Source organism: Choloepus didactylus, chromosome 9, assembly GCF_015220235.1.
Source record: "Choloepus didactylus isolate mChoDid1 chromosome 9, mChoDid1.pri, whole genome shotgun sequence".
NCBI classification, from domain to species: domain Eukaryota; kingdom Metazoa; phylum Chordata; class Mammalia; order Pilosa; family Megalonychidae; genus Choloepus; species Choloepus didactylus.
In genome coordinates this window covers 2,977,833-2,990,854 of record NC_051315.1, presented here as the reverse complement: position 1 = coordinate 2,990,854, position 13,022 = coordinate 2,977,833, and the positions used below count along the sequence as shown (strand labels likewise).

The 13,022-nt window shown below is 53.8% G+C and overlaps 1 protein-coding gene across 3 annotated transcripts; it reads right to left on the bottom strand.

Moving 5' to 3' along the window:
- Positions 1-221: 221 nt before the first annotated feature.
- On the bottom strand, positions 222-8,423 carry AMER3 (APC membrane recruitment protein 3). 3 transcript variants are annotated; one of them, XM_037849897.1, is made up of 3 exons: positions 8,313-8,423; positions 4,666-4,746; positions 222-3,146 (listed from the first exon to the last, which is right to left on the bottom strand). In XM_037849897.1, the coding sequence occupies exon 3, from the start codon at positions 3,123-3,125 to the stop codon at positions 528-530; it is 2,598 nt and encodes an 865-aa protein (XP_037705825.1). In that variant the 5' UTR covers positions 3,126-3,146; positions 4,666-4,746; positions 8,313-8,423; the 3' UTR covers positions 222-527. The 3 variants fall into 3 exon arrangements, with proteins under 3 accessions (XP_037705825.1, XP_037705824.1, XP_037705826.1); XM_037849896.1 differs by having other exon boundaries at positions 4,688-4,746; XM_037849898.1 differs by lacking the exon at positions 4,666-4,746 and having other exon boundaries at positions 8,313-8,330.
- Positions 8,424-13,022: the final 4,599 nt, after the last annotated feature.

The following is a 13,022-nucleotide window of genomic DNA, read 5'->3' as shown; positions in this document are numbered from 1 at the left end:
TCAGCTCTGGGTCCCCTTCTCTCTCCAGCTCTCAGTGTCCCACATTCATCCACTTATTATTTTCAACCCCTATACAGACTTGATGGCTTACTCCACACCCCATTTAAATATGTACCCAATTCCTTCTGATAAATCTCAGGCCAGGACTTTAGCCGTGTTCTGCTATGTTATGCTGTGTTACGCTGTTACATGTTCACGGCATGTTACACTAACCATGGCAGTTATACTCTTTATTTCCTTCTGGAGAAATCAGTGAGGTGCAGTTTGAGAGAACTTGCAGCTTTGCAGCTGTCCTTGGCCGTGGACTACCTGGTACCAACCCTGGCTGAGCAGGTGGGTCCCAGGCTCGGTCGCCTCACCTGTGACAATGCCCCTCCCCACTGCTCGAGTCCCCACCACTCCCTCTCCCTTCCCCCACCCTCTCCCCACCTGGTTCTTCTGTCAGAGACAAAGGATGGAGATTTGGGTCTTAGGTTCTTGTCCATGTGTCCATACAAGTGACACTTTTGGGTAAGTGCAAGCCTGCCCTACAGGCGGGGCTCAGCCACAGCTGGCCTCGGAGCCCCCATGTCTGGCTGGCTGGGGACCCCATCATGGGCTGGGAGGCTGCAGTGGCATTCTGGGGGATGAGCAGGGGAGGCACTCCAGCTGCCAGAAGCATGGTCCAGGACTGCTGTCATGAGGTCGTGGGGGGAGGATATGATGTCCAGCTGACTGCTCTGTGCCAGCTGCCCCATGGCCCCAGTGCTAAGCTGCAGGGGCTGATCCTCCACGGAGGCACTGGCCTGCACACTGAGCCAACTGAGGCCCGGGATGTGGTCTCGGCATCTCTGTGCCTGCAAGTCGTGCAGCATGCTGGCAGGGGAGGGGCGGCCACAGACAGCAGCTCCACTGGATAGGCTGCTGGGCTCCATCTGCTGCAGAACTTCAGGGCCCCCAACCTGAGGCTGCCCACAGCACCTGCTGCCCGCATCCTGCCTCAGGGGCCCCTCTGCTTGCGGCTGGCCATCCTTGAGGATCTGCAGGGCAGCCACTTGGGCCACACAGTCCACCAGAGTAGATTCTGCCTCCAGGATGCTGCCCCCTGGACCTGGCTGCCAGGGGTCATGGAAAAACCCCAGGCTCACTGGTGGCCTGGGTTCCTTCTGGCAGCCAGGCTGGGCAGAAGGGCTTGGGGCTTTGTTTTTGTTGGATATATCTGCCACCGCAGCAGCTGCAGACCCTGCGAAGAAGGAGCCTTTGTGGCAGCCTCGTGCCCCTCTTTCCTGGGAGACCTGCTCCAGAGGGGAGACCCTGGAGGGCATGTGGGCTGCCTGCTCAGTGTCCCCCAGGACCTGGCTCTCTCCAGCCATCAGGCCTCTGGGGTCTGGACACATCCCTGTCTCCTGCCCACTGGGTGCCAAGCACACAGCAGCCCGGCCTGTGTCTGAGGGCCGGACCCCCTTGCCCTCCAGGCTCTCAGTACATGGGCTTCCCTCCCCAGAGCTGCCTCCTAGCTTCTCCACCGCTCCCCTGGGGGCTCTCGGCGGGCTGGGTGGGGCTGGGGCAGTTGGGGCGTGGGGCGCGGGGCCCCGGCGTAGCCAGTTGACAATGCCCATGGTGATGGAGAGCTCGGTGTCACAGAGCTTCAGCAGGCACTCCTTGCCCCTCCAGGAGCTCTGCAGGAAGCCCTGGCTGAGCAGGTCGGGGCCCGGCGGCGGGGCCAGGTTCTCCTCGGCCCCCACACGGAAACTGCACATGGAGAGGGGTGTGCCCAGGGCCGGCCCTGACAGGCTCTCAGACACACACAGGTCATCATCCAAGCTCGGGCCGGTGGGGTCTTCGCTGGGGTCACAGAAGAGCTCGAAGAGGGCGTCACCGCTGTAGCTGTCACGGGAGAAGGTGGCTGTAGGGGTGCCTGGGCTCAGGGCCTCCTTCTTGTCTTCCTCGAGGCCTGGGGAGAAGGAGTCATAGTAGCCCTCATCGCTGGTGGACACGGATTCTGGCTGCTCACTCTTGGGGGTGCTTGTGTCCACGGAGCTGGCTTTGGAGCCACCCTGGGGGTCTCCGCAGGGGCACAGGGGGAGCTCAGGGAGCCTAGCAGCGTCTGGCCTGGGCGGGTCTGCCTCTGAGCCCTGGGGCCCTGCCAGCCACGGGCCCAGCAGGGCTCTCTGCTGCTGCTGCCTCACCGAGTGATTCACGCTGTCCCAGAATTTGGCAAAATCGGCCGCTTCGTTCTGGGCCGGTGATGCCAGCTGCTCAACACCGCCCTGCAAGGGGCCCCTGGGCGCCCCGCTCTCGAGGGCCGGGGCCTCCCGGGTGGGGTTCTGGGTGTTCAGGCCCAGCTCCAGGGATGGCACTGAGCTCTCGTCTGCAAAGATCTCCCCACAGCCCGTGAGCGAGTCGAAGCTCTTGAGCGAGGCCACATCTTCGCACAGAGCCCGGCAGATGTCGAAAGTTGCATCAGATGGGAGCTCACTGTCTGACAGGTCCTGGCTCAAGCCGTCCAGCCCCGGCACCTCTCCCAGAGGGAAGAAGGCTTGACCAAGTTTCCCTGCAGCCTCTGACGGGCTCCCAGGTGGGGACAGATGCTGGCCCCTGGCCGCCAGGGAGGCCGCGTTCTCGGTCTTGTTTCTGAGGGTGTGGAACAGGTTCCGAAAACACTTCTTGGGTCGCTTCAGTGATATCCTCTTCCGTGGGATGCTCTTGGCCACAGCCGGCACGAAGGGCATCTGGGGCGCCAGGTGGCGGTAGTCAATCATGCGCTGGCTGCCACAGCCACCGGGGGTCCCTGGGAAGCTCGTGCTGCCCACCGGCTGCCCTGCGGCAGGGGCCACCCTGCCGGCCCCTGGCGCACAGTCCTGGGTCTTATTCTTCCACACCAGTTTGAAGGGGGCCCCGCAGAGGGCTGAGGGCTCCTCCTCAGGGCCAGGCTGTTCCCCTCTTTTGGGGACCCTGTCATGTTCTTGGAGGCTGGGGTTGGCCTGGGGGCCCTTCTCACCATGGGGCTTCGGCTGCCCTGGCAGCAAGACTGACCAGGGGCCGGGGTCCTCCTTGGCTGAGGCAGCGGCTGCTGGGTCTGGGGGTTTCTCCTGGGAAACCTGCAAGCTGGATTTGATGAAGGTTTTTCCTCTCTTCAGCTCCATGTTGCCCAGGACCCTGGCTGGCTGTGGAGGAAAGCGGGAGGCACTTAGTATCCACTGTGGGGGTGAGGAGGCACGTGGGTTCTGGAGAACTCCATCTCCCTCACTTGGGGCCTCCCACAGCCTCGCTCAGCTGCAGGAGCTCTGACGTCTAAGCCTGGGCTGGTGCTGAGGAGGCAGAGGAGGGGGAAGGTGAGAATGGCCCACCCACCCTAATAGTGCGGCCTGAGACCGCTGCTCTCACCTCCCAAGACAGCTGATGCTTAACCAGAGACATTAAGGCATGTGCCTGAAGGCACACAGGAGGAGCCTAAACAAGACCAGACAGCAGTCCAGTGACTCCCACATCCCTGATCTTTTGGCTCACCGGTGCATCCTCTCAGAGCTTCTCTGACCAATTACAAGGCACCTTACAAACAGTGCCTCAGTTCATCCTCTGCACATCCCCAGGAGGAAGGTTTCATGACCCTTTAGAATGGGTGGAACTGAGGAGCCGATCAGTAAGTTGCCCCCTTCACCTAGTAAGAGACCAAGCTAACAGGAAGCCCAAGCCTGCCCGGGGCTGGAGCGGTCATTAGAAGAAGACACAGGCACGACCCTCCCCGTCTGCTGCTGCTATTCAAGGAGGTAGGACTCAGCCATCAGTCAAGGCCATCAGTCAAGACACAGTCAAGCATCTAATGATGTGTGCAGAGCTTTGGGACTGAAAGGAGACAGGACATGGTGGAAGGCAAAAGAGAGGAGGCAGCCATGGAGACATGAAACAGGCAAACTGGACAGACGCAGGACACTGGAGGGCAGGTAGGTGATGCCGTTTGTGCACATTCTGCCTAATGATGCTGATGCCTGGAGAGCCTTCCAGAAAAGTTTTCTGATGCTCAGTAGGAGTTCAGTGGGGAAGGTACTGGAATAGCTCATTGATGCCTGCCCCAGGTGTGCAGTGGGGACAGTGCAAGAGCAGTAACAGCTAGCATATCCTTACACAGCTGGGGAGTCTGGGCCTACCTTGAGATCAGTGAAGAGCTGTGGAAGTCTGAGTCAGACAGTGAAAGGAGCAGCATAATAAAGTTTGTGGTCTAAGACATCCGACATCTGAGTGGGGACAGATTATATTAGGAGAGGCTCTTGGCAGAGAGGACTCTCAGGAGGCAGTTTATAGAGTCTGCATGTAGGGTGGAAAGGTCTGGGTGGAGGCTCTGGTCACAAGAATGGAGAAGAAGGGGAAGGAGTCAGAGGGTCTTTGATAGGAAAGGCATCAGGACTCAGCAACTGTATGAAGACAGAGGAGCAGGCAGTGGGTATAAACACTGAGGCCCAGACTGCAAGCCCAGGAGGGTGGGACAATGAGAGAAGGGAAAAGTCAAGGAAGTGAAGAGGGTGAAAGATGAGGGAAGGTGAGGAAGGGGCTGGGACCAGGAATTGGTTGGGGGAGAAGAGTAGGGGTCTAGTTTTAAGCATGTTGCCCTTGGAGTAATGTTTGGAGATGCATGGACCTCATCAAGGGGGTCAAAGAGGATGACCCAAGGACATCCCCCAAACTCACTTGCTCCCAGCTCTCCTCCCACCTGGAACATGCTCTGTCACCACGTCTCCTCTTCTCCCTGGGAACTGGGCCTCCATCAGCCTGGCAGAGGAGAGATTACAGAAGAGAATTTGGGCTGATTTCTTTGACTCTATCTAAGGACTGCTCTCTAGGCAGCCCCTGAACCCCGCACCCCCACCCCCAGTTCCCACCCCGTGGGAAGAGTGGAGCAGGTGTGCCTTCCAGACCCACTCCCAAGGAAGCCTGTGGCTACTTCCAAGGCATGGCTTCACAGCTACAGGTGGATGGTGGGCGCCAGAGCCCCTGAAATGCTTTGACATAAGGGCCAGGGTGGCAGAGGGGCTGGCACATGGCCCTGTCAGCAGCACTGAAGCCAGAAAGCAAGAAGGTGGGCAGATCTGGCATTGCAGGGGTTCAAAGAGGTGCCCATGGCAGAGCTCCCTCTCCTGCAGAGGGCACCTGGGACCTTTGGCTGGAGGACAGGAGCAGGCACCATGCCAGGGTGAGCTGCCAGAGACTGGGCTTGGCTCCAGCTGCAACTCAGCTCTTGGCAGCAACACCCTCTAACCAGCAGGGCCTCATGCTGCCAGACTGCCTTTCCTGTCTCCCGCCAGGTGACATGTGCCCAAGCCTTTCCCACTCTGCACCTGTGGACCCCATTCCCATCGCACACAAGCCTTGAGGACCAGAGAAGTCCTCTCCCACCTTTTGCTGCCCACAATACAGTGGTTGCTATCTAGACTCTGCAGTCACCAGCTTGGCCTATAGCCTTATAAGGGACATATTATTGGAACCACCATTTCACAAATGAGAAATCAAGGCCGAGAGAATTCAAGGGATTGGCCAAGGTCATAGTAAGTGACAGAGCTAGGATTTGAACCCAGGCCTGTCTGATTCTGAACCTGTGACCTAACCATGATAGCTCCCACCCCCTTCATGTGAAATCTAAAAACAGAATAATGAATGTGTTTTCCGTAAAGAATTTTGGAAAGCATAATGAAAATGGAAATTAAAAGCAGTAAGTATAGCTCATACAATTTAAGATAATTATAATTGAAAGCAATATAATTTCTATAGAAAGAAATGTTGGAAATATTCATTATGGAATTTCTATTGCATTTATCTTTTTCCATGTTTTGGAAAAAACATACCTTTGGAAATAACTTCAACCAGGCATGATAAGGATTATTTCACTGCAGTAATTATTTGCAACTGCAAGAACTGAGGTGGCTTATTTGATATAGAGCTCTATAAATAAAACTGTTTCTTAGTTTTCTGAATAGTTAACTGATTTTAAAGCATGAGCAAGTGAAAAATTTTTTCCCACTGAACTTGCAAAATAATCCTTCAAAATAGCCATTACTGCTGTGGATGGCTGGATTCAATGTTACCCAATGTCAGCCTTCTTTCCGGAATTTATTTAGTATTTTTGCACATAGATAGGCTAATAAGCCTTAAGGTCCAGAACAATGAACCAGGGACTTTCAAAATGCTGAAGCAATTATGTCAAGCCTAGAACGTGTTCGATCTCGTCAGTTTCCACACTGAAACGTTTGGAAATGAGCCCTGTAGTGATGTAGTAGGAAGGCCCTGTGTGGTCTGAGGCCCCTACCTGACCCGAGGCAGGCTGCGCTGTCACCTCCAGGATGGCTCTCAGGGCACCATGGAATTTATTAGACAGCTGGATGCTGGGACTGCCATGGTCACCACATCACTGTCTGAGGGCACAGGCCTAATGAGTTCGGGTTCTCAGTGGCTAAAACATACACTCTGTTGGTAACCCTGTGGCTAAAGACCCTTTCAGTGGAGCCCCAACATGAAACATGAGAGTTATGCTCCCCACCCCTACCCCACGCATCACATCCCTCCACTGGGACAAAGCAGGCTGTCTCTTTCCTTCCTGGGGCCTTGCCTGCAGCACCAACTGCCACTGACTGTTCACTCCCATGGGTAGCTGAAAATTCTCTGGGGGCCCAGACTCCAGATGCAGTAGACTGTTAGCTACACTTATTCAAATTTTATGTTTTTGAGACATCTAGCCACACATTGCATCTAAGTTTTCCATATAAGATGCTGGATCATGGAATTCTTAAGATGGTGTCAGTGACACCAAGACCCTGAGCCGAGTCCTATGTCTAAATGAACTAGTAGGTCCCATGAGAAGAAGGACCACAGAGCACCTTTATTTAATCAATTCTCTTTGGGGTTGTCATATTTAAAGTGAGATCTAAAAGACAGCAGAAGCCCATCAGACAAAAGACATGGGAAACAGCTTCCAGGCAGAGGGAACATCCTGCAAAAGGCCCCAAGGAGCAAGGAAAGGAGAGGATTTAAAGAGCTGAGAGCAGGCCAGAGGGTCTAGAGCAGCATGCCGAGGAGGGGAGGCCAGGGCCAGCAGGGCAGACCACACCTGGCCCGAGGTCTCAAAGAGTGCCTGAGCCTTTATCTTATGAACTATGGTGGTAAGCCATCCAGGGTGAACCGATTTTCAATTTGAAACATCACACCAGCTGCAGGTGAGAATGGGAAGTAGGGGACAAGAGTGGAGGCAAAGAGGCAGTTTGGGAGCCCAGAGCAGGGTCCAGAGGAGAGGGGTAGATGGCAGGGCATTTCCACATCTTCACACTGTCCACCTGAGCCTGGGAACCTTACACAGAGCAAGGTGCCCATTTAGACACATGGATATGGATTTATTGCAAATTAAGTAAAAGAAGTCATATTTTCTAGAAACTTGGGCTCAATTACCCAGGATTTTCTTTTTGCTTGAGAAGGAAATTCTGTGCCCCACCCCCATGCCTTTTTTTTTTTTTTTTTTTTTTTAACATGAAAGTGATTGGGTGCTTGATTTCATGGAGCAAATAAAAGCCCCAAAGGAACACGCATGGAACAGAAATGGTTCCGAGATATCAAAATTTTGGCTAATAGTTTTGGTATTTGCCATGCCTTCCCCTGCCTCTGCTCCCAATATCCAGGAATGTCACAACCAGAAGGCCAAGCAGTGAAATGCAAAGGGGGGCTTGGAGATAAGAAAGCAGAGGCCTAGGAGGGGAGCGCTGCCCAGCGACTTCCTGGAAATTGGGGAGGAGGAGGGGACCCTATGGGGCTATAGTTTATTTCTGTTTTAGGCTGCACTGTGAAAGCTAAAACCTTCCAGATAGATGTAGCAAAGGCCCTTGTGCAGAGAAAGCCTTCATGTTCTGGGGGTGGGGGGTTGGGTGGGAAGTGAAGCAGAAATAGAACCTGCGGTGAGCGCATCACCAAGCCACCCAACCCCCACGCTGGGGAGACAAAGGGTCCTTTGGGGATCGAAGGTCCTGGTTCACTTCTGAGGGAGTCTCTGGATTCTCCTGGCCCACCCAACCCAGGAGAAGATGGGCCTCCGCATCCTTATCCGTTCTCCCCTAAACCCGGTATCCGTAGGCGGAGGGATTCTCCCTATCCCCTAGCCCAGACCTAAAAGGATCACCGCTCCGGAGCCCGCACCCTCCGGGCGCGACACCGCGGTGTGGACAGGGCGCCCACCTGGTTCCTCCACTCAGCCGGCCCATCACGCGAGAGAACGCGCACAAATTCCCAAATCACCCCTCTCCCGAAGCTTACATCCAGGATCCTGGATCAACTCAGCCCCTCGGGGCTTAGTGACTTACCACTCGGGGCCGGGAGCACCGCTAGGCGCGGCCGTGGCAGGGCCAGGCCGGCGTCCGAGGCCGGAGACGCGCGCTCAGCACCACGGCCAGCTCCCGGCGCCGCGCCCGACTCGCCAGCGTCCTGCGCGCCGCCGCCCCGCCCGAGTGGGGGAGGGCCCAGCCTGGGACCAGCTCCCCGGCTGTTGAACTCGCAGCTTGGCGGCGCGGCGCGGCGCGGCGTGGGCGGGGGAGGGTTAAGCCGCCGGGGGCTTCGGATCTCCAGGGGGCGCTGGGAGAGGCGGGGCCGAGGGGGAAGGTAGGGGTGGGGGCAGCCGAGGCGTCCCGGGTGGGATGGTGGGCGAGGGGTTCAGGCGGGATCGGTGGGGCGGCGGGGGTGGGGTTGATAGCCGGGGTGGGGGCTAGGCGCCCAGGCGTAGTGGGGTGCGAGGGTAAGGGCCGGGGGCCGGGCTGGGGCGCCGTGGGAGTGGGCGCTGCTCCGAGGGCCGCCGCGCCTGTGGTCGAGACCGCCTCCACCTAGCTGCCTCTCGCTTTGTGTTCTCACCCTGACTCTGTATCTCTTCGCACAGGGCTGTGGTTTGGAATCAGTCAGGCCCAGCCGCCAGTGCTTTCCATCCCGGACCCCGCCCAGCCGATCTCCCCTTGCCTCTTTTCCCCGGCGCCCCTGCCGCGGCCCGCACTGCCGGGAGCGCGCAGGTATGGTGTCCCTGCTCCCCGCAGCCCGGAGCGCACAGGTCTGAGTGGACCCCAACCCTCTCAGAAGGGCTCGGTCACACGGAGCTTGGTCATGAGTCTTACCCAGGGATTCGGAGCGGGCTCGGAAGAAGGGGAAGGACAATCTCGGGACGCAGGGCAGAGTCTTCCAGAACCTTCCTTCTTTGCCTTTCTTGGACTGATTATATTATCAATGCGAACAATCAAGGCACTTTCTCTATGGGAACTCACTGTGCGCTCTGCAGGTGCTGTGCCCTGCCGCAGTCTTGGGGGAGGAACAGAAATGCGGCGAAGACCCCTCTCCCCTCCCCCCGCTGAGCTGAGGACCGAGGGTCTGCACGCTGGGGTCCAGTGCCTGGGACTGGAGTGGGGACGGGAGTAAAGTATGGATTAGGTAACGTCCTCTCAGAGGTAGGCTTAGAGAGCAGGGCCTGGCTCTTGTCTTAGGGGCGGGATGCAGCGGGAGCTCACAGCAGGTGTTGGGGAGGGATCCCAACGGGGGGCCTCCTAGCAGAGGTGAGTGCTGTTGGTAAGGGGAGGAAGGATGCAGGGATCATCAGGCTGAGGCTGGGACCTAACCATGGGCAGGACTTGGGGGAAGGACGAAGCCTTTCCTCTTTCCTCGGAGCCTGGCAGGCTCCCTCCCTGTCCCCATGTCCCAAAATTCCTGGACCCAGGTTTCCCACCTGGTTTGGACGGGCCTTGCCGGAACCAATCAGCCTTCTCTATTGTTAGATACCTTGAGATAGCCCCTCCCAGTCAAGAGGTGGCCTCCACCTCCCCAGCAACCTGTGGGTGACCCGCCTTCTTACCTCTCTTGCGGTTGGGTTGACCATCTTTCTACCTGATATTGTTGATAACATCCCAGCCTCTTCTGTCAGGTTTTGGCCGTCAGCAGTCTCTGCATCTATCCTCAGCTCACATGGAAACAAAGGTGGATCTCAGTCTTGTAGCCACATACCTTAAATCAACGACATGACACCCAAATGTCTCCCCTACTGTGTTGCCTTCTTTTGTATGATAAGGACCTGTTTCTGTTTCTTAACTTTTCCCTTTTTCAGGATAATTGCTCAATATGTGCTCTTTTTTTTGATGTTCAAATTGGCTGATAGGATCACTTCTAAGCCATCTACTTTGTCCTTTTCAGAGAATTTTACAACATCCTTACTTTTGGGTAACAAGAAAAAATATATTTAAATTTTTTTTTCTTTCCCCAAGAGAAGGGATCAGGTCTTCTCCAAGGGCCCTTGGAAAAATCATTCATACTGAGATTTCCTAGTATCTTGGAGAATATTTGAATTATTTTTGCTTAAATCTTGTTCTGATGTAAACTTTATATTATTTTTACAATACACTGACTTAGGTTTCTCATCTGTTTTTTTGTTGTTGTAGTTTTGTTTTGTGTGGTGTTGTTGTTTTTTTTTTTTTGTTTTTTGTTTTTTTTGAGGTGTGGCTAACCCCTTTCTTTCCTGGCGTTGGCCCTGGATGGCTCTCTGATCTTGCTCCGTGGTCACTTGACGACAGGAGGGTCTCAGACCTCTGACATAACCCTCCTTCTCCACAGAATCCCAAAGGATATCATTGGGCCATGAGCAAATGAGCCATGGTCTGATGGAGCAAGCAGTGGGCTGCCTTCATGGGGACACAAAGTCCAGGACACAGACAGGTGTGACTGCACATCCTGCTGGGAGCCGAGTTCCCCTGGAGCCGCATCAGAAGAGTCTGGGGGGGAGGGAGGGGGAGGGAGTGGGGTCCTACACCTCTGAGGGAGGCTGGAGGGGCTGAACTGTGCAGCTTGGAGAAGAGCAGGTGTTCCAGTCCAGCTCTTGAAGGGCTTGGGTCGGCACTGCCCCTAAGACCACAGAACGCAAGAGGCAGGGATATCAGACATGGGTTTATTAGGACAGAAAATGGAATTTAGCCCTACACAGTGTAGGAAGTGCAAAGGGCAGCTTATGAGAGTTTAGGACAAAGACATTCCATGGGGTATGAGAACAGAGTTTCAGCAAAGCCTTGTGACACAGGGTCTGGACGTTTGCTGTCAACAGTGATCAGGTGAGGGGAGGAGTTTCACTGCTTTGTTTACGATACCATCTGTACATACTTTCTTCCCTGAGGGGGTCTGATGACCTTGACCTTCTGTTCCAGTCACGCTGGCTGCTATGTGCTGTCGGCCCCATTAGGGAGGGGCAGCCCCGGCCCTGGGTCCCCACAGCAAGCTTCAGGGGTCACAGTTTGGAGTGGGTGACCGGGTGGAGAGGGGGGATGCTGGCTCCAAGAATGGGAGGTGTCCTAGTTTGCTAATGCTGCCAGAATGCAAAACACCAGAGAAGGATTGGCTTTTATAAAAGGGGATTTATTTAGTTACACACTTACAGTCTTAAGGCCATAAAGTGTCCAAGGTAACGCATCAGCAATCAGGTACCTTCACTGGAGGAAGACCAATGGCATCCGGAAAACCTCTGTTAGCTGGGAAGGCACATGGCTGGCGTCTGCTCCAAGTTCTGGTTTCAAAATGGCTTTCTCCCAGGACATTCCTCTTTAGGCTTCAGCTCCTCAAAAATGTCACTCTTAGTTGCTCTTGGGGTGTTTTTCCTCTCTTAGCTTCTCTGGAGCAAAAGTCTCTTTCAAAGGCCATCTCCAAAATGTCTCTGTAAGCTGAAGCTCCTCTCTCAGTTCCAGTGTGTTCTTCAAAGTGCCCCTCTTGGCTTTAGCTCCTCTTCAAAACGTCACTCTCAGCTGCACTTCAAAATGTCACTCACAGCTGCACTGAGTTCCTTCTGTTTGTCGGCTCATTTACATGGCTTCAGTGATTTAATTTAGACCCACACTGAATGGGTGGGGTAACACCGCCATGGAAATTATCCAATTAGAGTCATCACCCACAGTTGGGTGGGGCGCATTTCCATGCAAACAACCTAATCCAAACGTTCCAACTTAATCTCTACTAATATGTCTGCCCACAAGATTGCGTCAAAGAATATGGCTTTTTCTGGGGGACATAATGCATTCAAACCAGCACAGGAGGCAAGTTCCTCTGTGGAAAGACACACACCCTGATCTCAAAGTAGTTTCAGAGGGTTGGAGTGGCCTACTGTTATGAGCAGGTTTTTCCCTTTTAAAACTTTCTATATTTAACATTTTTGTTTCTTTCCTTTTTTTATTACAATGAATGTAATTTACTTATATAAGCATAAGAACTCTTTTATTTTAAAAATCCATGTCAGGACTCTCTGGCTTAGCTATATTTCTTGTTCTTGTCACTCTTATAAACACCCATCCCCTTAAACACTGGAGAACAGTTGTCTTTGGCAGATGCCTGTGTAACAAAATTATAGAGTCTGACCTATTGGGACTGGGGGTCATCGACTCCAACAAGTGGGGATTTCTTCTGATAGGGACCCTGCCCAATGGGCACAGAGCCCCCTCCACCCCACACATAACATTGTTTCCTGATCACCAAGAGAAGAAACCTTCTCTTGCCTCTCCCTTTTCCTTCCAGAAAGCTTTAGGCTCCATTGACCCCACTTTGCCAGGATTTTATTGTCTTCTTCATGCCGATATCTCTGTTGTGTCATACTTGCATCCAATAAATATTTATTTGGCGACTACTACAACCCAGGCATTGTTCTCAGCACTGGGAATAAACCAGCTAAAAATCTTTGACGTCAAGAAACATGTATTTTGATTGGGGGAGAGAGATAATAAAGTATATGGTAAGTTGGTTGGTTATAAGTGCTATGAAGAAAAATAAAATAGGCAGTCTGAGAAACCATCAGACATACAAGCTAAACTAGAGTTGTTCACCAGGAGCTGCTTAAAGCACAACCTGAAATAGAAAATAACTTTCTTTCCCCTAAGACATGGTTACATAAATTTTGGTACATTCTTGTGGTGAGTAATTGTGTAGCCATTGAAAATAAGGTAGACAGTCAAATTTCCCACTGGGGAAAGCATTCATGAAATATTTCTAAATGAAAAGCAGTCCAGAAAAAGCAC